This window comes from Parambassis ranga, chromosome 17, assembly GCF_900634625.1.
Source record: "Parambassis ranga chromosome 17, fParRan2.1, whole genome shotgun sequence".
NCBI classification, from domain to species: domain Eukaryota; kingdom Metazoa; phylum Chordata; class Actinopteri; family Ambassidae; genus Parambassis; species Parambassis ranga.
The window spans coordinates 1,178,064-1,203,494 of NC_041037.1; the positions used below are offsets into that span (position 1 = coordinate 1,178,064).

Here is a 25,431-nt window from a genome sequence, read left to right on the forward strand (position 1 = left end):
TTATAAATGAAAAGATAAACTCATGATGAGTGAGTTTATCTGTGCTGGACAGATGAAGCCACACAGCGCTGCATCTATTTATATGAATTACACTAAACAAAACATGTTGAGGGCTAACACAGGGAGTCGACGTGTATCTGTAAAAATGAAAACACTTATGAGAAGAGGTAGAATAATAAGCCATATACAGAGAGATACAGTTTGTTTAACCACCGTGTAGACTCACCCCTATACTGTCCTCCTGTCTGTACTGTTTCCAGTTGTGTCCTGTGTCACTAAACATCAGCAGGTAGGACGACAGCCAATCAGAGCTGCCGTAGCGTCCCTGTGTGGCAACAGCTGTGATCTTGGTGCGCTCGCCCAAGTCGACCTCCAGCCACTGGTATCTGTCTGAGATGAGAGGAGACCAACCACCAGCTCCTGCAGAGAGAGGAGGGAAACAGCACATGCATATAAGTGATTTATTAGATTTCCATCTACGTGAGAGGAGATGAAATAAGCTGCGATAGGGACTAAAAAAAAAAATGAATAGCATTGCTTGACCTTTCATTCTCATCTGAAATCCCAATTTTCTCTTATGAAATTGGAAATTGATTGCACCACAGCAAACATCCAATCCATTCTGAAGCCATAATGAGATATAAATCATACTTTAAGAACTTCCCAGAGGAATTAAAACAACACTGTGGCCCACGGGGCTGCCAAGGATTTGTTGTTTTTCATATCTCTTTAAGAAATGCAAGCATATTTTCAGAAATGTAATTAACTCTTAATATTTCAAAGGAATGTAAAACAGGCTGCTGAATCAATCTCTGTATAATTTTATATCTATAAAAGATATCCAACGTGACTTAAAGGTTTTATAATATATTCATATATGTAAAGATCTAAAAGAATGTGTAGTAGTTGGGTTTGTCGATGCAGTAATGGTTTGTAAGGTAACTAAAAAATGTGGTGTGACTTCCACCATCACCACATTTCTTACAAATATTATCAGAAGCAAAATACTATAAAAGTGGAAGTCTGCTAGTTCACCAGTTTGCTTCACCCTCACTTCGATGGCACGTTTTAGCTAACATTAAGTGAAGTTAGCCAGCTAGCTGTCGATCAATAAGACAAACAGATGCCATGTTGTTAATCCATAGCCACACTAAACCCGACCACTTGTTGCTGTTAAAGTTTAATAAATTCAACTGTTCATAAAAAAGAACACAAACAAACGTGGCTGATATCATGTTCCATACAAATCAATAAGACGATGTGGTGCCAGGCATTGATTAGTTTCATAGTACCCTTTAAGATTTGTATCCTGTCTCATATTAGATGTCTTCAATAAAGTTGCTGTGCAGTAATGTATTGATTGGCTGTGCCCTGGGTCACCAAATCAGGGTGCTTTCCCACCGAAAGTCATCAATTGGAGTGAGCTGAATTATTGATCGCCTGAATTTAATGGGAAAAGAGCATCAGATGAATGTCAACAAGAGACTCTGAGCCAATATTTTAGTAACCCTGCATTAAGGCCAGTTGTATTGATACATACAGTGCAGTATGGGTTATCTGCTAATAGAATGAGAGGGTGTGTGTATTTGTATGTGTGTGTTGTGGCAGCATTAACACGAACACTGTGTTTCTGTAATGTAAATGAGAAATCCCTGAGATGAGGTTTTGTTAAAGGTTAGGGGCTCAAAGAAAAGAATGTGAGCCAGGAAACTGTTATGGAAACACCATGGTGTGTGTGTGTGTGTGTGTGAGTGTGTGAGTGTGTGTGTGTGTGTGAGTGTGTGAGTGTGTGTGTGTGAACTAGCAAAATGCCCACACTGCATGCACAAATGGTTGTTGGACACATGTGCGTGGATTAAAGAGGCTGCTGCACAATAAAGACACTTTAGATGCAAAAACGAGAGGCGATCTGTGTGTGCATGAGTGTGTGACTGTGTGTGTGTGTGGAAAATGTCTTGCCAGGCCAAAGTGACGGCATAGAGCTCAAACACCAGATGGACGGATTCTGGAGGAGGAGGCTGCTGACCGGAGTCCCACTGAGCACACAAACAAACAAGCAGTGAGTATCAGGAAGCTGCACTAAACACAAACACACTCAAAGACATCTCTGTTCTTCTTTCAGCAGCTCTGGACCAATATCCTGACAACCTGCTGCTGCGCGGACAAGCTACAGGCGTGGCATGTGATGTGGTAATGTGGTTTTGGTAAGAAAGCGTGATGGAAAACTTTCTCTGTTATCTGTATTTGCAGCTGTATGACAAAATCACAACCGTCAAGATCAGATCGGGCTTCACTACCTGCTGTCAGATTAGATGCTAAGTCCCGACGGGTACGTTTAAAAAGGCAACAGTCAGAACAACAACTTTGAAAAACAAACAATATGTGGTGACAGACTGAGATGGAAAACAGAGAAGTGAAAATGAATCAGTGTCGGCCTGGTGGCAGGTCCAGGCTGATCTTTGGAGAGCTAAAGGCCAAAGCTAATAAGCACTTGTCTAACAGACGTGTCCGGTGACAGCTGAATAGAAAAGAACCGACACTCTGACCTTTACTCATAAAGATTAGACTGTGGAAGAAAAGGAGAAAGAGATTAGAGGAAAACAACTCAGGGACTAAGAGGTGTTGCAAAGATTTACTGTGTCCACCCTGTCAGAATAACTGCGACTAATATAATGGAGGTGAGCTGACCGTGGACGCTGTGAACACTTTGTGTCACGGCTGTCGGTTTAAATCACAGAGATCTCTCTGGTTTCTTTTCTCCCACAGCGTCCATCAAAGATCCAGCCACCCACAGAAGTAAGGGAGAGGTTAATGGAGGCCAGGAGTGTGACATCACTGCTCTGATTGACAATCAGAGGATGAAATCATCCACCTAACACACAGTATCTGATGGTAATGAGCTCTGCTTTGTCAGTTTGTTCAGCTTTGTTTGATGTTTTGTTTTGATTTTGTTCTGACAGCTCAGCTCTCTTCAGCAGGAACCTTCTGACCACAATGAGCGTCAAACTTCCACCCATTGGAGCTTCCCAGTACAAATAGAGTCTGACCCGTTGGCTGTGCAGAGACTGTGGTGGAAAAATGAGGGACAGGCCAGTGCTGCGACAGATTTATCCTGCTGGTCTGTGGATCAAAGCTGATACTACAACTGAGGGTTTGCTGTCACACCTGCTGGACACCTGGTAAGACTGGCAGTCAAACAACCATCTGATGCTTGAACTGTGAGTGTGACAGATCATCATTTAGATCATTCCAACTCATTAAAATGACAAATAAAAAGCTGGTTTCTTAACCCTTTCTACCATGAGCATACTTTGACTGCATGATGGTGAAACTTAGGATGCAGCATTATTTTAAGGTTAAGTGTGAAATAACAGGCCGTGCACCAATAATGTAGATGGAGGGATCACTAATATTAAAATGCTGGACAGACACAGAGACAGGCAGAAAGGCAGACAGGATGTGGGACAGAGAGACGGGGAGCTTAAAGGGATAGAAAGGCAGCAGGAAGACATGTAACAGACAGACTAATACAAGTGCCAGGCCAGAGGGAGCACTGGTCATTTGCATGAGAATGCGAAGTCTGGAGGGTAATTTCAGCAGCCTGATAACATGTCAGTCGGACAGAGAATCCAACAGGGAGCTCATGGGCTGGATGCAGCAGGCTGGACAGTGCTGCAGGTTCTCTGCAAGGGAGGCAGGAAGGATGCTTTCCTGAGATTCGATGCAAACGTGTCTTATTTTAGGATGTGTATCATAGACTTAACTCCGTTGAAGGGTTCAGGATAAAATCCCAATATTTTGAACCACACCGAACATTCTATTGTGCAGAAATGTCCAAAGATTATTAAGAAAGGCAGCTGCATATTTTGCCAAAGGTAGTAATATGAAGATCAATACCTTATTAGGTTGCTGTCCCAATTTGCAGCCTCCAATTAAACTTTAATTCCACCTTCAAATCTGACTCTTTGAGAAAATGATTACTGCGGCACAATAATTCTTTTCAAGACTATTTCATCATAATTGCAGCGGCGCCACTGATAACTGTCAGCGTTGCCTAAAGAAGAAAAGAAAATGTTTAAACATGAAGACTGCTATTAACATTTGGCAAGAAGACAGAGCCGACTAAATTAGTCTTTGCTGGTAAAAAAGAAATGTAATGCAGATGGAGCAGATGATGGACAGACGAGAGGAGGTGGAGATGTGGAAGAGGGGAGAAAAACTGGGACAGTGAGAGGACGAGAAGAGAGTGGGAGAGGGAAACAAAAGTGAACAGGGGACAGTGAGGAATAGCCGTAACCAATGAGGGGAATTAGAGGGTTGAGTCATTCATCCTCCAGGTCCCTGTTAAAAGCTCATTCATCTTCGATCAATAAGCTATCAAGGCTTTTTATCCACTTCTGGTGTCCCACTTAGAACCTTTAGACCTCCACTGTGATCAGCTACATCAGGCTAAAGTCTGAAGCACAATGTCAGGCCCTTCGGTCTCACTGCAAAGAGCAGCTGAAAGGGGTTAAAAGAGGTTTTCACTTCCCTCAAGCTCAGCTTCAGTTTTGTGTATTTAGACAAGTCACAAAATGTCCACACTGGCTTTACAGGAGGCAGCAGGCTGGTCCAGACACATACGGTAAATCCTGTTGACTTTGATGATAAACTAACTGACCTTCACCTCAAATGTGCCAACTGCAGCTCACATGCTAGACTAAGTCAGAGATCAACATAACAGCTACTAATGTGTTAACATTAGGGCTGTGTATTGGTAAGAATCTGGCGATACAATACATATCACGATACACATGTCATGATACAATGCGATATATCCCGATACTGTAACAAAGATGATATATTGCGATTATTTGTGTGTGTGTGTATGTATACACACCTCTCGTATCTCGGTGTCAGCCATGTTCAGTGTCAACACTGAGCTGTGTAACAACGGCCGCGAGACTAGAGAATAAACAGCTATCGTGTGGTGGTTTAAGCAGAGCTGCTGTAAGATGCTGAAATTAATGTTTGCTCATAAATAATTAATAAAAAAATCGATTTGGCCACAGCTTAAATCGATTCCAGTATCCCCAAATAAAATATTGCGATATTTCACAGAATCGATTTTTTCTTACACCCCTAGTTAACATCGTGCCTGAACACAGAATGGCAGAGAAACATGAAAAAAATCTGTTTAGAGGTTAAAACAAGCCAGAAAATTCACTTTTGAGCGCACAGTTTTTAAAAAAAGCCACTTCATGCTGCAGTTCTCAGATTTACACAATGGCCTAAAACAAATCATCTTCAGATACACTACATCATATTGTGTAACTAAGTAAATAGTGCGATCATATACATCATACTGACCCTCGCTGATCTACACTGCATATTAATAAGACAGAGTTTTGTAAAGTTATGGATTTCTTGTTAAGGGGCAATGTGCAGGTCGTATTCCAACACTCTGTTCAGTTAGCGGGTAAATGAATTGAGAGTGAAGCTGCTCCTCAGAGACCTGGGGAAGGCAGTTAGGCATTAACAGCAGCAGCAGCAGCAGCAGCAGCCGGAGATGGAAATGAGATGGAGACATTCATTTATTCATCGATTTCCTTAGCAAACAGCTGCGAACGCTCCCTGGGATCCTGCACCAGGAGTTTCCTTATCTTCCCACTACATACTAGTGCTACATTAGAGAACTGCACGGCGGTTACCACTATTATTTTTGAAACTATTTTATTTATCATTGAAGGAAAATAACACATAATTCTAAACAATAGTGTGAACTGTTGTCTGTTACAGCCCCGGGGCTTTTTATAGTGAAAAGATTTATCAACATTCCTCAATCGATTAACAGCCCTGGATTTGTGTTAACTTGGTGGTTTGTTATGGTAGTGGTAGGTGGTAGTGATAATGACTGACTTGTCATTATCACTGTTAAATAGAGTGCAAAACACCGAAGGATAAACTTCCATAAAACTAATTCCTGGTTTTAGAACAAACATGAAGGTGTAGAAAATGAGCTACAATCAGTTACAACTGACTGACCACACCACAAGCAACCCATTGTATGTATCATAAGACTCGAGTTGTTCCACATATTAGCTGCTGAAAACACTGCCCACACTATAAATTAAATCGGTCTTGCTGTTTTCTTTGCACATGTTCACATATTTCTGGTGTCTCTGGGTCACTCTGTCCTTTGTAACAGTTAATGAAAGACCAAGAAATGTCAGCAGCTCCATTACAGCGGGGCGGCTTTAGACCAGCAAGTGTCAGAAAAGGGCAACAATGGAAATTAGCTTTTCAAGTCTCGACTACACTGCTTGTGTGTTTTTTTTCTTGATGGTTTTGTGGAGATATAGTAAATTGACTGAATATTGACATGAACACACTCTCTGTGATGTGAACCACAGGTTTTATAAAGAGCAGTCGGAGGCCCTGTTGGCAGGTTCAGGTTGGTCTCACTTAGCCTAGCCTCCAGCTAATACACAACATGATGTGACGCATGTAGACAGTTAGTAAGCCAAGATGGCACCCGGCTGTTACTCAAAGTTAAGATTTAAATGAGGAAATTATCCATAAAAAAAAAGAAAACTATGTCATGTAAAGTTGAGCATTTTACATGGAGCTCAATGGAGCTTGGATCACTTTGAGAGATGAATGGCCAAGTGATACAAAACAAAATACACAACGACGACTCAGAAAACGTCAAATCAGCCGAGTACTCCGGCACTGGTCGTCTTTGTTTCCAAAGTGTTAAACTAACTGAAGGCTGAGGGCGTGTTCTTCGGCCTCGCCTTCCTTCACTTTCCCAGGTGGTGAAAGTCATTCAGACCCAGATTAAACCCGCTTCTCCCTTTCCAGCTGATTGTGGGCTTTGATGTGGGGATAAAGCCGTAAACCCACTCCCTGCTGAACGCTCCACAACAAACCACAATCTTCATTCTGCCAAAGCCTCGCATCAGCATCCAGAACAGGACTCCCTGCTGGCTTTTCATGCTGGACGAACAAACAGTGTTCACATCTATGCGTCTTATTTCAGCATCCAACACAAACAGGGTCCATAGAGGATGACGACGGGACAGAGCAGCTACTGCTTTGCTCAGTCCCACGGAGAGTACTGTAATGCTCTCTCTACCTCCAAGACGGCAAATTACTACTAAGACTTCATGAATCCAGTAAACTGTGTTTGTTCTGTTTTGTGCTCTGTGTCCTGAGCTTAAAGAAAGTCTATTCTCTGCTGCAGCCACAGAGCAACTAAGCAGAGCTTCCTCCATTTAACTCATGTAAGCTTCACATTTTACTGGACTGAAGGAGAAATGCGCATACTAGGGATGTCCCGATCAGGTTTTTTTGCCCTTGAGTCCGAGTCTGAGTCATTTGATTTTGAGTATCTGCCGATACCGAGTCCCGATCCGATACTTTCAGGACTCTCTATAAAGGCACTCATTGCAGCAGAACCTGTGTGTGTGTGTGTCGCGCTACCGCTACACTGGGAGATTTCACACACGCATCGAGGTCTCGAACCCAGGACCTCTCGCGCCAAAAGCAGCTGTCATACCCCTACACTACAAGACACAGAGCCACCCTGCACAGAAGGCGTTAACTTTGACAGCCCTGATAAATATATATCCGAGTCCTGATCGGGAGGCAATGTCTGATTCCGATCGAGTCTGAAATCACGTCATCGGGCCCGATTTCCGATCACGTGATCATCCCTAGCACATACCCTCTCATGCAATCACCTCAAGCAGTAAATCAGTCCCTGTTACACACAGCTGTAACAGCAGCAGGTAGGTTTCTGTCAGATGAAACTCTTCCTCACCTTCTCTCTTGTTGAGTTTGGCGAAGCCCGGAGCGTGACTGCTGGACAGCTGGGAGGAGCTTCTGAAAGATGACGGGGGAAGGTTGGACACCAGAGCGTTGTCACACACTTCTGTCAAACAAAGCACAAGACAAACAACCAATTATATCACAAATTCATCACAAAAGAGAAAAAATCTTCAGTCATGTTTTGCTTTTCAAACTGAGCTTTCAATGAGCATCCAGAGAAAACCTCTCAGTAAACACAACCACTCAGAGTGAAAGAAAAATAGGATGCTCTGAAAACAGGACCACAAGTATTATTATTCGAGCGACAAAGAGGAATGCCTGGGCTACAGTGACACATTTTAGTCTCAGTGGATTGTATCAATGATGTGCAGGTTTAACGTCTGCTAAGTGAAACTCTTTGACGTCTCTCTCCACCCTGCCGTTCACAATAACTGGCTGATACAGAAATATCTTCGCTCTGTGCTTCAAAACCATGAAATAAGTTTGACAGAAGAATCAGAAGTCCTCATCCAAGTGAATAACTCAGCCCAGAGTAAAAGACCATGCTGAGGATATCATAATCTAGCACAGCTGGAGATGAATTATTCTCCATCTTTTAGTGAAAAACAGATAAATTGGTTGAACAGCAGGGAAGGAGCTCCGATTGTGAAAAGAAAAAACTCTTAGAGAAGTTTATTCAGGGTTTGAGTTTCACTCAGAAGCCTTTGAGAAGTATTAATGACAAAATAAACAGTGGAGTCAGCCTGAGTGTCCAATCATTCAGGTGTAATGTTCCCCAGGTGCAAACAGCTCCTTCAGCTGTAATGGCACCATATTAGATGAATGAACAGTGTAATAATGTCCAGTTGGAGGAGTGAGTGGATAAATGAATGTTGTAATCATGTCATGTTGTGGAGATGAATGGCGTCCCGACTGACTCATTACAGGCCGGGTACTGATGGAGATGAATCAGTGCTGTCAGAGGAAACCCTCGCACCTTTGGTTTATGGGTAATCGACTGCAATAAAAACATCATATATTATGTGATAAAATGAACATTAATTGAGCCTTTTGTAAAATTTCGCTCCATAAACATGAACAGTTTTCCTCTATCTGTGTTAAAGCCAGTCTAACACTGCCTCCATGTAAAGCCTGTTTCTCTTTATGAATGCTGTTCTTCACCACTAGAGCCAATTCACATGATTCACACCACAGTTCCAATGACTTTTTCAGCATCAGTGTACGGCATCTGAGTGATGTGTCTGATCTCCATGAAATAAAATGATTATATCTGTATATATCACACTATATACTACCAGTACACCAGGTGTACAGGCAATGGCAAAAGTTGTTTTTTAGTTTGTTAGTTCCTGAAGAATATAAAAAGTGCACTCCTCATCCACCGTGAGATGTACTGAATATTTATTTGGGACCAGATGAAACACTTTCTGAAATGTTGTTTGTCCATTACTCTTTCCATTTTATTTTAACAGCAGACCTTAACTGAGGTTTTCTAAGCAGTGGGTCCAGCGACTATACGGTAGAAATATGCGCTCGTGGAGTCAGGCTCATTATCTGCCACTATAGTCTCCTTAAAGGACAGTAGCGAAATCCATGTGACACAGAAACAGGAAATTACTCAGTACCATCTCTGACATGCAGAAACCAATAGAACCCTGCCAGTCATTTAATACACATAGTCAGCACATAGTCTGACCTTAAGATTAGTAAAACTATCAGCAACGTGCCAGCATTGTCCGCCCTGCACCAACATCTGCTCTCTGCAAGGAAGCAGTGAGCTGACAACAGTATTGACGACTGTGAGAGCAAACACACCTGAAGTGGGCTGAGGACAGGACAGTCGACATCTTGTCCAACATGATAACCCTATAGCCAGGATCAAATGGCTGCATTAGCTGATGATTTCCTATCATCCCCTCACTGTGTACTCATGCTATTTGAATCCTGCACTGCAAATAGAGGCAATACTAAAGCGAATACACTGGGCGGCTATTGCTGAAAATATTCTGTCTCTAAAAGACCCTGTTAGTGAACAGAGTGGCTCATTTAGTAGATAAAAAGGTCCGATATGTATATAGATGGTTAAAAACTGCTGTAAAAAGACTAAAGTATGAATCCAAAGAAATGCTAATGTCTCTCTGCAGAATGAGTAAAGAGGCAACTGTTGGTGATTAATGTAAAACGCTGTTCTGCAGTTTGCTGCATTACATAAAATATGCACACAGAGTAGTAGGTCAGTGAACATTTACTCCATTTAGACAGGCTTCTTCTTTGTGAAACTGTCAGCTATCATCACAATAAAACACTACAGCCAAACTGGACATTATACTATTAACTTAAGAGTTAGTAAAAAAGAGTTCCTACATAGTTAATTCCACCGTTTTAAGATGCCATCAAGTTACACAACCGGCTCTGCTCCTCTGACCGTCTTTATCCCTGCAGGTCTCGCTCGGGCAGACACTTGTTACTGTGGGTGGTGGGGGAGCTCTCAGTGTGAAAAGCAGGTGAATTGCAGTAGTCTGAAGAGTTGAAATGAGAGAGACGGCTCTCCAACGTGAAGTGCTGTAATCCCTGAGGAGATAATGTGCGGTGAGAGCACAACACTCAGCGGCGAGAGAGAGTGAGTTCAGAAACGCCGGGCCAGTTTTCCTCAGCGGAGCGTTGGCATTTAAGAGCCGACGTCCCTGACAGTGTGACCAGTGGAGCACAAACACAGACAGCTCAGAGGAAAACGGAGCTAAATGTTGAATACCTGCCGGCCTCTGCAGCCAATGAACCCCAACGCTGACCCTGGCTGTGTTGGACGGAGAGGCTTCCTGAATATTAATCTGCTGTACCTTCCTCTGTCTTTGTGTCTGTTGTCTCTTACTTCTTGCATCCATTAGGCTTCCAGATTTCTCTTGTTAGCAGTTTATGCAGCAACATTATTGAGAATGGATAAATGAAGAGATGATTCAGCAGTTTCTGCAAATGCCAGAAATGATACTGACAGTTGAGTGATGATAAATCCAGTCAGTCCAGTTTGGACACTCATCCCTCACCCTCTGGTCTATTCATCAATTCTGCTCTGTCAGGTTTAAGTTTATCACTCGGTGCAGTGACGAATGGTGAGTTTGGCTGCATTTAAAAAAAAGCCTCAAAGAAGTTTTACAAAACCTCTGGAGGGTATAAGTCAAATGTATTTAATCACCCCTGAAATGGCAAAGTAAGACCAGAGGCAGGGAGGGAGATCACTGCTCGTTCACCTGCATTTCTCACTTCTATACTGAATAACAAAGTGCCCACAGAGTCAATGACAGAGCCGGAGACCCTGAATACCGATGAGCGTCATCCATCACGTCAGAAAACAGCACTGAACAGAAGGCCCTGCACTTCAGAGCTCTGTATAACCCCCACAAACAGAGAAGTTCAGGGTCTCTCAGCACGAGCGGAGTTGGCCTATTTATCCGTTCAGAGCACGGAGCAATAAATGAGGACAATGAGGCTCCAGCTATGGTTGTGCTTTTCTTGTTTTCAGGGCACTAACAAATCATCCTCAAGCACAAAAAGTCAATGTTCATTTCACTAATCCACACAACTTCTACCTTCTGTTTGACCCACAGGGAGCCACCCCTGGATATACACACAGAGAGACGCAAAGCACTGAAAACACATCGTGAGAGAGAGAATCTTTCTCTGTTATCCCAAAATCACAAAAAGAAAAACATTGGATTATTTTTATGTTCTGAGTCAACTAACTACATGTGATAAATCATCATCACATCAAGTGAATCCACTTCATCTCACTAATGATGACCCACTATAAATCATATTTTAATACACAAAAGTCTCACTGTTCTTTAACCCATTCATCCATCCATTTTCTTAACCTGCTTTATGCAACACAGGGTTCATGTATCCCAGCTATCATTGGGCGAGAGGCGGGATACAACCTGGACAGATCATCAGGCTTTCATCAGGCCACACAGAGACCAACAACCAATGTAGAATCCCCGGTTAACCCACATCTGTGGGAGGATGCTGGAGTACCTGGAGAAAACCCACACAGACACAGAAAGAACTCGAACAAGGAAACTTGTTGTGACACAGCAGTGCACAGCCACACTTCTGTTACACAAAGACGGAAAAGCTCACACACAAAAGCCAAAATGCTTCAATAAGATTCTTTTGAAAGGCAGCTTCTAGTTTCTGAATATGTACCATTGTGACTACATCACAGTATAAACTGAATCAGTTCCAACATGGCTCAAAGACATTTTTTTTCCTTGTATATAATATGTCAGATTTGAATAAGCCCAACAAGGACGTGCTTTAGAGCAGACTTTTAAAATTCAGCCAGTTGATTCGACGTCTTATGGACTACAACTGTAGAACAGTGCAGACCTCTGGGCACAACACAACAGGAGCTATAGACCTTTTAGTTTGGGGTGCTTTGACCTGCCTTCAGTGCATCACTGTTGGCTTCCTCCTCCTCCCTGCTATCCCTCCTCAGCAGACACCTCTGGCTGTGTAACAGTCTGCCTGTCTGACAGCTACCAAACTGTGAAGCTCAGCACTTCACCCTTCTGGCTGTGAGCAGCCACACGAATATTTGTTCCTCATCTTCAGTTTCTCACCCAGATGTCGAACACACTCCTGCATAATGCTGATTCCTTATCCAGGCAGGAAACCTCAGATAATAAGCTCATTATGTACAACACAATCTGAATGTGAGAGGATATGCAGGAACCCACACAATGTCCCAATCTGCCACTGCCTTTGAAAGCAGGGAACAGTCACCGAGTCCACATACAGTGATCAAAACAGTAACGAGCAGGAATAGAAATCTCTTCATTTGACTGTCAAAACTGACAGGTTTATTACACAAACACCACAAACTGAGTTAAAACAAACTGCTGAGAGGAAACACTTCCGTCAGTTGCTCAAAGCTTCACTGTGAATCATGCCAGAAATATACAGATTTAGAGGGGGTGCTGTAGGTTATAATGCCTGTGCTGATGGCTCCAGGACCATATATGTATAATAGAAATATTAGATAATTCACATTCAGCCGTACTTAGTAAATTATTTTAGCCTCTAAACATCTTTTAATCGAGAGCAGCCTCAGTCATTTAAACAAAATACACAGCACAAAGGTATTCCATCCAAGCCCGTCAGTAAATCTAATTTATTTCAAAAAGGAAAGACTGAATTGGACACCAGGGATTCATAAAAGTGAACACCCTGCATTGCAGCAGCAGAGCCTCAACTACAAACTATTTTTATGCAAATGAGTACCAGGGCAGCACAGTGTGTCTTTTGTCTCGTTATGGGTCAGCATCCATCAATAAAATGCTGATGCGGTTTACAGTGGGAGAGTAAATAGTGTTGGATGTTCTGTTCTATTCATGCTTGACCTGAGAATTCTGCATTTGTCAGTTTTGCTTCAGTTTGTGAAACTCGGCTGTGTTACTTTTACAATAGAAATATTTTTAACACACAGGAGACCAGTGTCCAGGGTGTCAGCTCACTGGGTCCTGACAAGGAGCAACACAACACGTCAAGAGACAATTTGCCATTCATGGGTCCACCATTTACAACCTGGCAAGAGGGATCATCAAAACAGTGGAAACATCTACGGTTTCTCACTACAAAAAACAGCCAAATCAGTACAAGCCCTGAGTATGATGATCATTGAGGCAGCTTACCAGCGTGGAAAGCTGGTAAGAGGAGGACTTTCCCACCAGAATGACACAGAAGTCCACACCACCAACGGCTGCCACCATCCAACATCAGCCCAACCCAACGTGCATAAGAAGCTCAATGGTGATCTGGATGGCATTGCTGCTGTAGCATTGTTGTCATAATGTAATAACCTACTCTCTAAACACTGACTCAGAAACTTTGTGACATTTGATGCTGTAAATAATGTTCAGCCCCTGTCTGGTGTTCAGTGCTGCCAACACGAACAACATGTTCATGTTGGGAAGAAGAACACATTTAACTAATGCAAAAACAGAGGGCCTATAGCACTTGTGCATCACAAGGCTGATCAGGTGTATCTCTAATCTATAAACACCAGCTGCGGCCCACTGGGAAAAGGGAGAAGAGCTCTGCACTGCTTAGATGAGGAGAAAAATGTTCCTGTAAACTGAGCTGCAGCCTCCAGAACAACGAAGCAATGAAGATCACACCAGGACACATTCATTACAAGAGCAGGTCCACGGGGAGCAGAAACCCCCACTGCTCCGACACTGCACACATATTTTATATCAGCTCCAAAGAAGAGAAATCGGATGTCGTGACTGAAGGCATCTCTGGATTGCTCTCTCTCTCTCCCTCTCCCTCTCTTTGCTACTGTGTGTGTGCTGACGTCTTTTTTACACCTTCACTAAACCACTACAGGGAAGGTTGTTGCAGCAACTAGTCATACTTTACAGCCATCCTCCCCCAGGATACATAAAAAGACAAGTGCTCTCCAACAAAAACTTCTCTGCAGATAATTTGAGGTCCTCCATTTTCCCTTAACTCTTCAACGAGCTTTTTCTCAGGGCTGAAACACACAAAGGCTGCCAGGATTTAGGAAAGTTTCTGTCCTCTCCGACAGAAGTTTTCCTGAGTCTGAAGTACTAACCCTCCAGAGGACAGCATAATTGGACAGAGCTGGATTTAAAATCCTAACTGGAATTAGGGCATTGGTCAGAAGTGGACCTCCTGTCATAGCATGATGGTCTCATTCTTCTTCCCTTAGTTAAGTCTTCAAATGTTCTGAAAAATAAGATCCCAGTAAGAAAAGATAGGAAACAGCCTGTCTGGGGAGTTTTGTTCTGAATTTCCACAGGGCTGTATTAAATCCTTTGCACACACACACACAACACATCCTCACATATAACTATCTGCAAATGCTCTGATGTTCTCAGGCTTCTTCTTAGAGCGCGAGGACTTAGAAATGTAGCCTGAAAGCAAGAGAATAATTGGAGAAGCTGTGTAGTCGATGCTAGTTGCAAGACTCGCTGACCTACAAGGGCAACACTGTCACAGCATTCTGCTGTGCTGTGAGACGTGTGGGCTGCTGTGAGCAATCCCGATGTAATGTTAATCTTCACGGTTTTATGTCTTCTATCCATGCATACAACTATATCACATTATTGCAAGAAAAAAACTTCGACCTCGCTGACCTGCCTGAACTTAGAAAATGGGAAAGTTGAAATTACTCCCATGTAACAATAAAAAAGAGAAGCCTTTACACCAGGCAACATATAAATTGATGAACCCCACTCCTCACACACACAGAGGATCCAGCTCTGCTCCACCCCAGGAAAGTGCTGGTCCCAGGTTATATGGAGCAGAGGACGGTCGGTGGCACTGCTCCAGACACATTTGTTCTCTGCCTGCCTTAAATTTAATCTTTTGCTGGAGCTTGAAGTGTTTTATCTCCAAGTTGATAATAGCCTCTACACAGAGATTCAATTTTTTTGGTGATGGGTTGCTAAGGTTAGAATTTATCACACTGCTGTCCAATATGACCCCTCAGGACCTGAGGCCTCGTGCATTTGACTTCAGAAGCACTGAAAACAATCAAGTAAATCACTCCCTGTTTGGGTCAACTTTACAAACCGTCCCCATTCAACCGATGCTTCACAGTATTACAGAAGGTCACCGCAGGCTCAGGTGTGCTGATTGAACTCCCAGAGCTATGCAATGACATGAATAAACAATACATATTTATCCAACAACATTAATTAGCATGGCTTATAACCAGTCTAATTGTAACAACAACAAAAAAAAATCACTAAACCAGCATTGTTAAGGTATGTGACCAGATTTAATTATTGTTTTTTTGTGGTTTGGTGACTTGAATACAGACAGATACAACCTCTCAGGAAATAAAGAAAAAGATGTTCCATAAACATTCCTTTTTCTGCCCATACATTAATATTTATAGCCCCGCCGCCTTGCAGAAACTCAGTCCTCTTGGGGCTCTGCGAAAGTGAGGGCTGTACAGAACACATCTCTCTTAAAAGTCAGCAGGGGTGAAATTGTAGAAGCAGTTGAGAACAGCAGGGAAACAGATGGAGAACTATCAGCTAGACACACTTCTTGCTCTTTTTCATCTCATGCCCTGCCCCTCCCACTCATTTCTGTCCTCATACTGAAAGAGAGCTCTTTACTTTTCTTCATACCTGCTATTCTGTCACCCTCTTCCTCCTCTGTCTCATGCAGTCAAATCATCTCTGGACATACAAAGCAGATGGTGGCATGTAGACGGAAAAGTCAGCGAGGGGACAAAATGGTAAAGGCGGGAGAAAATGTCCACTGCTGCTGTGAGAAACAAAGGAATATTGCTATTAGACGTGCTGCAGATTCTGTGCCCGGAAGTTTATCCTCTCTGCTGTCCCCCATTTTTCTCCCCTCCCACACTGTCCAGCCTTTCTCTGCATCAGAGCTCTGATTTACCCGCCTTCTTGTGTCAGTCGTCAGTCTTTAACGGTCACTGACACAGCTCTGTCCTCCTTTTTAATACAAACTGACCAGCTTTGTCTCATCAGCAGCTGCAGCAGACTATCTGAGCAGCAGCAGGTTACAGAGCTGAGGGGTGATAAAATATACACCGCAGCATCCGCTACAGCGTGTGACTTGGATTGTTAGAAATTTCATGTAGTGGAGTAGATACAATGCAGGAAGGTTTCACACCTCACTTGGACAAAGAAGTGCTTCTTTGGGATTGGAAAGATAACCAAGATCAGCTGGGCTTGCTTGGATTCACCAAAAACTGTACGAACAAAACCACAGTTTCTCAACTCATTTGCTTTAAATACCAACGCTAAGTAGCTTCTAATGTATGGTTACTGCATGCAAGAAGTCATTAGAAGGTAAAAGGTATTTATACACTGTGGTAAAATATTACTTTGCACCACAGAGAGTTGGACACTGAGCACATTTTGGAAGAATTTAACGGTCAGCGGTCTGGTACTTATGTGCACTACACTCTGGCACATGTAGGCCTCATGTCCAAACGTGCACGTCTGTCAGCTCGGCTTCATTGTTTTGTGTGTACTGTCTCATTAGTGTGACCATTTCTCCTCGTTTCCGCCGACTGCAGGGTTTCCCTAAATGAGCAGTCTGTCAAGTCACAGGCTTCTCTGTGCTGTAATAGAGAATGAAAGAGCACGGTGACCTTGGTAACTAATGCAGTTACCACTGGTAAGTTTAATGTTCCTGGGATGATATTGAATTATGATAGTCATAACTAATATATGAGCTGCGGCAAATAGAGTTTAAAGTGTAAAATCCACTTAGTGTGCAGGTCTCAGACTGATGGAGTGTCGGGACCTCTGAGATGAAAGCTGATATTTGAAGCGACAACGAGTCATCTTCCATGATGGCGACTGCGTTTGACAAATGGCTTCATTGTTTTCAGAGTCAATTCTTCCTCCTTTTCTGGCCTTGAACAAACACGTCAGGTGCTAATATCACACAGATGGACTGTGGGCCTCACCTTACCCTAACTACCTGTTCCTGGGTTATTAAATCCAGATTCATGACCCAGGTGGGTCCTTGCTCGTTCCGTAACCTTGACTTCATCACATCCCTTTCATGGCTCCACTTTGCCAGCACACATTTCCATAAATGACACTAAAGAAGAAATATGACAGGGATTTATTCTGAGCTACTTTCCTGTTCCTCTCCTTCCTGGCTCTCTGCTGCTGCCCTCTCATGAATCATAAACGACCAGGAGGTTTCCCCACACATTCACACCAAACTGCAATGTTCTGAGAAGCAATAATTTCCAGAGACACAGGTCTGTGCCACACCTGAAATGAGTTCAAATTTACACTCCCCATCCTCAGCGCTTTCCTCACCAGATTAATCCAGGAACAGACGAGGGGATACTTCATGAGCATGGAGATTTAATCAACCACTCCTAATATTCCCCTAGAGCCTCCACAGCTTAAATAACCAACTCTTCTAAAGGCACCGATAGCCTTCATTGGCTGAGTAATAACACCCCTGAATTTGCCATTCAGCCTCCAGCATCTCAATAATTTACTCTAACTCATATTAAATCCCTGCTGCCTGCAGCAGCTGAATAATCAAACCATTTCCTCAGCAGAGTGCATGTGAATAACCAAACCATGCAGATCCTACAGCCTAATTACTACAGACACCGGCCACTAGGTTCGAGGCAGGGAAAACATGATTACCTGTCAATCATATCGACCCCAATAAAGTTTAATCACAGGGCAACTGGGCTGTCTGAATAGGAGTGAATTTAACTTCAACTGTCCGGGTGGTTTCTGCCACCTTACTCACAACAGCTTTGTACTTTGACTTCCAGGCAGGACAGGACGCCTTTGTTCCTCTCTGCAGCCGCAAAATCAACTAAATACAAAGCTTGAATCTTATTAGTGGGACTGGGAATGCGGTGAGTCAGAGGAACCAGCGAGTCACCACCATTTAAACACACACACACACACACAGTAAGAGTGCAGGGGTATTATCTTTCATTAGGCTAGGATTAAAGTCATTTAGTGTTCTTGAGATTATCTGTCATTAGGCTATGATTATAGCACACACTTCAGTGGCTCTGAAGGGAGATAAAATCCTCAAGAAAGAATGAGGAAAGTGAAAGAGAGTATTACTGAAAAAGAGGACTGGGACTATGAAAGCCTCTATTAGGACTGAACAATATGAGAAAATATAGAATTGCTTTATTTCTGTTTAAACTGCAATGATTCTCTGGAAACTAGACTCCAGGCTCAAATCAGTGGTGGTTTACCACAGTGTAATCAAGAGACATAATGATGTGTGCATCTAGGAATGTGTAGGAATCATACCTGTACTTGACACAAGCAAATAGAGAACATAATAAACAGGCATGACTTTATTCAGTGTGTAAACCCATTGTTTTGTTTTAGCCTGGCCAGCCACAGGCCTTTTTGGTAAATAAACTGATCCTCTGAAGTTAAAACTTGCTCCAGTTTGTTTTTTTCCTGCTGATGTGTTCACTTTGTTCGCCACCCCCAAGCAAATAAATTATCAGTGAAACTCCCTGTATAGGCTTCAGGCTAAGGTGGGGCAGAGCTGAGTGTACAGCAGCTTAAAAGGACAACTGTTTGGAAAAGACAATTAGTCACGTACTAAGCTAAGCTGACCATATTCTGCACATAGAGCCTTTCAAACGATGAACCAAACATGCCGACAGACTCCAGAGACATGCTGTCAAGAGTTCAACTTAAAGAGGCGATTTCGACTCTGCTGCTCAGACGCTGAGTGAGTGAAGAAACACAAATATCAAACGTCTCAGGAGGATGAATGTTTTAGCTCCTTCAATTCTCTCTGATAGCTGGAGCCAGACCTTGCCCCTGGCTCTGGCACGCCACTGAAACGAATAAAATGTGGAGAGAAAAGTCGACGTGGATGATTATTAAGTGAGCGATGTGGTATAGGTGGACTCTCCGGGGCGTAAACAGCTGAAGGACGACTTATTGGTTTCGGGGAGCTGTGGTTTATATCTTTGTTTTTTGGTCATAGCTTTTAAATGGCAGACACTCCTCAGGGTCTCCAACTGATTTTTTTTTTTTTTACCACATCGATAAGGTGGTTTTTAATTCTGCTCTCTGAAGAGTTCCACGTATACATGTACACTCCTAATACTCCTAATTGAGTATACATACGTATTAATGGGAACCCACCCATACAGCTCATTATTAAACCTGATAATCAGAAAAGTATAATCTCAAAGGCAATTAAGTTTTTATTCCTGATTTAAAAAGTCTAGATTTAAGCACACGTACATGCACAGATGCTGCAGACTGTCTGCAGCAGTTTGCCACCCTTTATTAATCCATGTTACATATTTTACATTTAAACAATCCCACAGCGTCCGCCTCAAAAATCCCCCACCCTAAATGTAATTTTAATTTCATTAATTTAACTAGATTATAATTTAAGTTATTTACCTTTCCTATAGAACAGGTCTATATCTGTAACTAAATAGCCACATGCACACACACCGATCTAAGTTAAGACAGAAAAGTCCACTTATCTTATTCTGGTATTTAATCGTTCTGTCCATCACTATACGTTGCTGGCATAGATGAACTAAGACAAATTATTTACAGTCAACGAATAATAATTTTCAGACCAATTAAGTGAAATTGGATCATTTCCAAACGGCACAGTGGCTGGGAAACACTGGTCTACAGTACATAAGTCTCTGTGGCTGCAGCTGAAGCTACAGGAAAACTCAAATGAGACTCTCAGCTGCCGTTGATGGTGGATGGCAGTGAAGCACCATATGTAGTGTCACATCTAAAGCACCACCAAGACAGAAGCAGCTGACAGGCATGCTGCCTTATTCTTATCTCCATGGAAACCTTGCTGAAAGTTAAGAGGTTAAAAGAACAGCTCGTAAACATGAACAATGTGGTGAGGTTGTGCTGTAGCGCCTCACAGTGAAAGTGGCAGCTGCTTTCCAGATCACCATTTTTATCATCAGCAATCATTCGCAGAGATTTATCACAGCGGAGGCAGCAGACTATTCTGCAGCCGAAGCAGCCTCTTCAGAAGCGTTATTATAATGTGAACAGCTGGGAGCAGCGTGCTACACTTTCACTGTTTCTCCACAGGAAGTTCATTACTCTGTCACAATCACTTCATCCACCTACACCTATATGGTACACCAGAGACACAATGAGCTGCTGAGACAGACCTTAAGAGGCATTGTGGGACATGAAGTGTGCAATGTTTGACAGCACTTCAGAGATCAACATCACAGAGGATGGATTAGACAGATCAGCAAGAACTGGAGGCTTTACCTGTTTAGGCTTGGTTTTAACTTTGGTGCACATGTGTAGTTAGATGTGTGCGCGCAAACTTTACCTCACAGACGAATACAAGAAGCACAACTCTGTTGTTGTTATTATTTATAACACGAGCAGCAGAACTCCAGAGGGCAGACATGTTTGGAGCATACCAATATGAGGCAGTAACATCCAACTGGGCGAAGAATTGGGCAAAAAAAAGCAGTAAGAAAACAGCAAAATGAATTAGGTCCAGTAATTAATACAAGGATTTCTCCAAAGTACTGTAGTGCTCGGAGGAACACCGAAATAAATCAGAGCAAAACAAATAATAAGACAATAAAACTTTCAGAGGGCACAATTAGAGACACAGCAGAGGGCGAAAGAGAAGAAGCACAACTAATGATGCTGTTATTGTTATTCAGGGACAGTCTGCTGCTTCTTTAAGATCAGCTCTATATTCTAACCTGTTGTTGAGTATGCATGGAGCACCTGGGATTAACAAAGTATGTCTGATTCTGTTCTACATACTAGTGTCTTCCAATACAAAATCTTTCGAGGCTCAATACCTCTTTAAAATTTTAGCAAAGCAGGGGAGTTAAAGTAATACTATGTAGATTAGATATCAGCTCATAGCGGTGTGAACGGACCCCAGACCTGCACCAGCACTGAGTAACTTTGTGTGTTTTAGGTAGGAACTATACATGACCTGCTTTATAGCAATATAGCCCGCTGCTACAAGATGAAGCTATGTTACTTTAGACATTGTGGCAGCTCCAGCAAAGAAACCAACCAAAAAACCATCTACTGAAAAGTGAGAAAGTGACCAAGCAGGAGCTGAGAGCAGTATCAGTCCAGCTTAAGCCCATTGGTCAAACCTGAAATCGGGAAAAGAGCTGTAAGACTGATGCTATGTGACCATGTTGCTGTTGGATTGGCAAGTGAAAAAATGTGTTCTTAGCTTCTATGGCACCACACAGGTAAACACACTTAGCACCATTGTTATCCTACAAAAGCTGTTCGTGTGGAAACGCTAGTAAGGAAGCATCCGATGTAGACGTGTGTGGTCTATACTTCATAAGCTATCAGTCAGTTTGTGTTTGTAATGTATGTTGTGTCATGTTTTGTATGTTTAGTCTGTGGCCATTGCTGTTTTCCATTAGCATATAAATAAATACACATATCACACTGTTCACGGCATCACCATAGTATTTAAGATGCTGTTATCTGTAGAGCTGAGAGAGCTGAGCTCACCTCTCTCTACAAATGTTCTCCTTTTCACACTGCAGTCCTTCCAGTCAGACTCACGGAACATTCTGGAAACCTAAACACACATTTGGGTAAACATTTCAGCCATTTAGCTGCCACAAAACACACAGTGACTCTTCCACGTTGTAATACTGGACGGTGATTAAACGCACGGTGACTTTATGGCCCTGCAGGCGGCTGTTGGACGCACCAACTTATTTGAATCTGATCAAATCCATTGACACACAGGCGCTCTGCTCTCTAACAAGTCATCAGAGTGCCACTGGTGGTTAAAATATGTATGTCTGCTTTGTTGTCATTTAGTGAATTGTCTCCATGGAGCAATACAGATGTGAAGCTCACTCAATCTAGAACTCTACAGCTGGGATGCTGCCAACTCTGCAGTGTTAACTTATTATGCTGCTGTGGTTTTATGGACCATGGATGATGAGTGTGCTGCTGGGCCACACTGGGTGAGATAAGCAGAGATGGAGACAGATACAGAAAGAGAGAGGAAGACAGGGAGCGCATGGAGAAATGATCAACCACAGAGACACTGACATTATGATTATGATTTCAGTCAAATTAAAATACCAATAAATACCACAATGCTGTCAAGTTCAAGATCTCTAAAGCAGTTATCTAAAATGAGTCATAAAATCTTGAAGTCATTCATGCAAAAATGACATTGTTTGGATGCTCCCTGGATGAATAACAGAAGAGGTAATGACATACAACTGTTTGGCTGCAGGGTTTACTATAAAAACAACAATAAAGTCTCTATATGGGAGAAGAGGGCTGTGGCCTTGTTTAACCACGGAAGACTGTAAACAGCATTGCCACGAGGGGCGATTAGTTGCTAACCTCCATGATTTTGCTTTGAGCAGACCTGTTTTTGGAGGTGTTGAGGACACTAGGATAGCGCACACAAAGCCACAACAGCCACATTAATTAGAAAAGTGCCACACTGATCCTTTCAGAAGCTGCTTCTGAATGCTTTGTGCAGGGACTGAAATAAAAAAAGAGAGAAGCATGAGAGAATAAAAGGAAAACCTATGGGCATGTGTCAAAATGATGTCCCAAAGTTCTCTCTGAAACCTTTTGGATTCATACAGTGCAGGTGGTGGTTCTTACTGGTGGGTGAAATCAGGTGATTGCAAGCGGCAGAGCTTCACCTACCTCTAACCTGACCAAAAATCTTTACAATAGTAAAGCAGACTGTGTAAAGACTGGGTATACTGCTAGTTATATACAGCATCACAAATCAGACATCTCAGATGAAACCAAACAACCATCTCCACATGGAAGCTATGAAACTACAGCAACATAGGAAGGCAGAGAGAGCAAACACACAGAGAAGAAAAGACATGTGCACAAAGAAAGACAGGAGAACTGTGAGCGACACACAAACAGCTCTCTGATTCAGATGCAGCAGAACAGACGGGATTCAGGTAGAGAAGAAACAAACAGAGACCTGTGTGTTAGTGAGGATAAAGAAAAGATGCTGACGGGAAACAAAAGGAAGAAGAGTCAGAAAGAAAAGAGCAACAAGCGGGAAGGCGAGTCGAGGTGGAGAGGATGGAGCCGGAGCAGCAGGGATGGAGGAGAAAGAACTGAAGGAGAAACACAGCAGGTGGAGAATGAGAGGGAGTCTGACATTTGTAGTGAATAGATGTTTTATTCAGGGAGGATGAACAGAGGAAGGATGAAGAACTACACAGCCTTTTCACTACATACAGATGCATCCATTTTTTGATTTAATAACTTTTCCTGTCATCTAGTGTCTGTATTTATGCAGTTTGTATCCTTTTTATTCATGGCTTTAGCACAACTAATCTGTATTTTCTATCAGAATTTGTTGCGTATTTCATTTTCAGAACAGTTTGTTATAGACAAACAAAGCACTTTATGACCAAAAATGTCAATTTTCTGTCAAATGTTTCAGCGCTTAATGAGTTTTATCAGGAAACGGATTAAAAATTCGGCCTTTGTGTGGAGATCATCTTTTCATTACGGGCCAGCCCATCCTCTCAAAGAAACCCATAAATAAGGATCAGGCAGTACTTGTCACCATGGCAGCCAACACAATGGTTGAGTGGCTTGTTGCAGATGGGACATTACAGCAGATTTATTGTTATGAAAGCATCTCTTTAAACCCAAACAAAGAGGTTTAAATGACTGCGCTACTCCACCAACAAAATGAATTCTGCTCACATTAAGTAAGCGAAATTCATTCCGACACAGCTCTCTGGAAACTTTGAGATCTTCACTCTGTGTTCAAGCAACATTTGGCAGCACAGCGGGAGTTTCTAATGAGTGTGGGATTTAGGAGGGTGATGACAGTAAAGATGGAAGTGAGGGGAGAGATGGTGATGGAGAAGAGAGCAGAAGGAACAGAGACGAGCGAAGCAGGCAAGGATGAGATGAAGGAGGAGGGAACGTGACATGATCTTTAACAGCAAAGCTTGGGGGGGGGGGCAGTATTAATTGAAAACATATGTTTTGATCACATACCAGCACACGTCATCTCTGCTCCTTCTGTCCACCTCCCTTTCTATTCCTCCTCCTCGCCAGGACACTAACACCACGCTTCACATTCCCACACAAAGCTCAACACTGAACATGATTCAGGCCATTTTTCCAACACAAACCAACAACCTCTCTGTTCCCAGCCCAGCCTCTCCAGCCTGCCTTCAACCTCTTCCCCTCACACAGTCCCTGGATGCTCCTGCTGCACTGAGCATCACATGAACCACAAAGCAAACAGATATGGTTATTCTGCACACAGAGGATGAACCGGACTCCTACAGATGACATTAAATGCATCTTTCAGTCAACAGAGGTGAAAACAGACTGAGGAACATTCAGCTCTGTGAATGAGGAGCAGTGCAGCAGAATCCTAAAAAGCAATGAGAAATCACACAGACAGTAAAGGAGTGACTGAAATAAATGAATTAAGAATAATGTCAAATATTTCAACATCACATATACAGCTGTCAGCTTCAACTGTAGATTTCTGCTCCGCAGCCGAGCGCTACGCGCAACCAAGACGCACCGAACGCAAAGGTTTGAGTTCACAAATACCGCGCTGAAGTTTGTATCATTTAACAGAGTTAACAACTGACAACCCGCTGCAACGCCCAGGCTCCAACAACAGGAGCCCCGGGTCCTCGCCGCGGACTGCAGCGAGCATGAAGTCGTATCTAAGGCAGCAGACTCTCCGGGTCTGCGCTGCGCGGACTCGCTCCGTCTCCTCCGGGAAAAGTGAAGAGGCGCACAGCCGGCTCACCTTCTCCGGTCGCCCCGTACGAGCAGGAGAGAAGCAGGGCGACCCGAGCGATAATCCCAGCAACTCTGTTAGTCCACAGATCCATGATGAAGCGGCGAGAGGGACCCGAGAAGCCCGGTGGCTGCTGGAGGAAAACACAGAGAGAGAGAGAGAGACGACCTCTCCTCTCCAGCTCCAAGAGAGATCTCCTCAAATCCGACTGAGGGAATGAGAGAGAGAGAGAGAGAGAGAGAGAGAGAGAGAGGTGGGTTTACTGCGCGGGCTCGCAGCTCCAGAGTGCCTCCTCCTCCTCCTCCT

At 43.0% G+C, this 25,431-nt stretch overlaps 1 protein-coding gene across 1 annotated transcript in view; it reads right to left on the reverse strand.

The window, feature by feature from the left end:
- Window positions 1–25,230, reverse strand: part of LOC114449306 (contactin-associated protein-like 4) — an 80,887-nt gene extending 55,657 nt beyond the window's left edge. The window contains exons 1-3 of the mRNA XM_028426830.1: window positions 25,135–25,230; window positions 7,805–7,915; window positions 227–420 (exon numbers count right to left, since the gene is read on the reverse strand). Coding sequence (XP_028282631.1) covers window positions 227–420; window positions 7,805–7,915; window positions 25,135–25,219 — 390 coding nt within the window. The 5' untranslated portion in view covers window positions 25,220–25,230. The remainder of the gene's footprint in view (window positions 1–226; window positions 421–7,804; window positions 7,916–25,134) is intronic.
- Window positions 25,231–25,431: the final 201 nt, after the last annotated feature.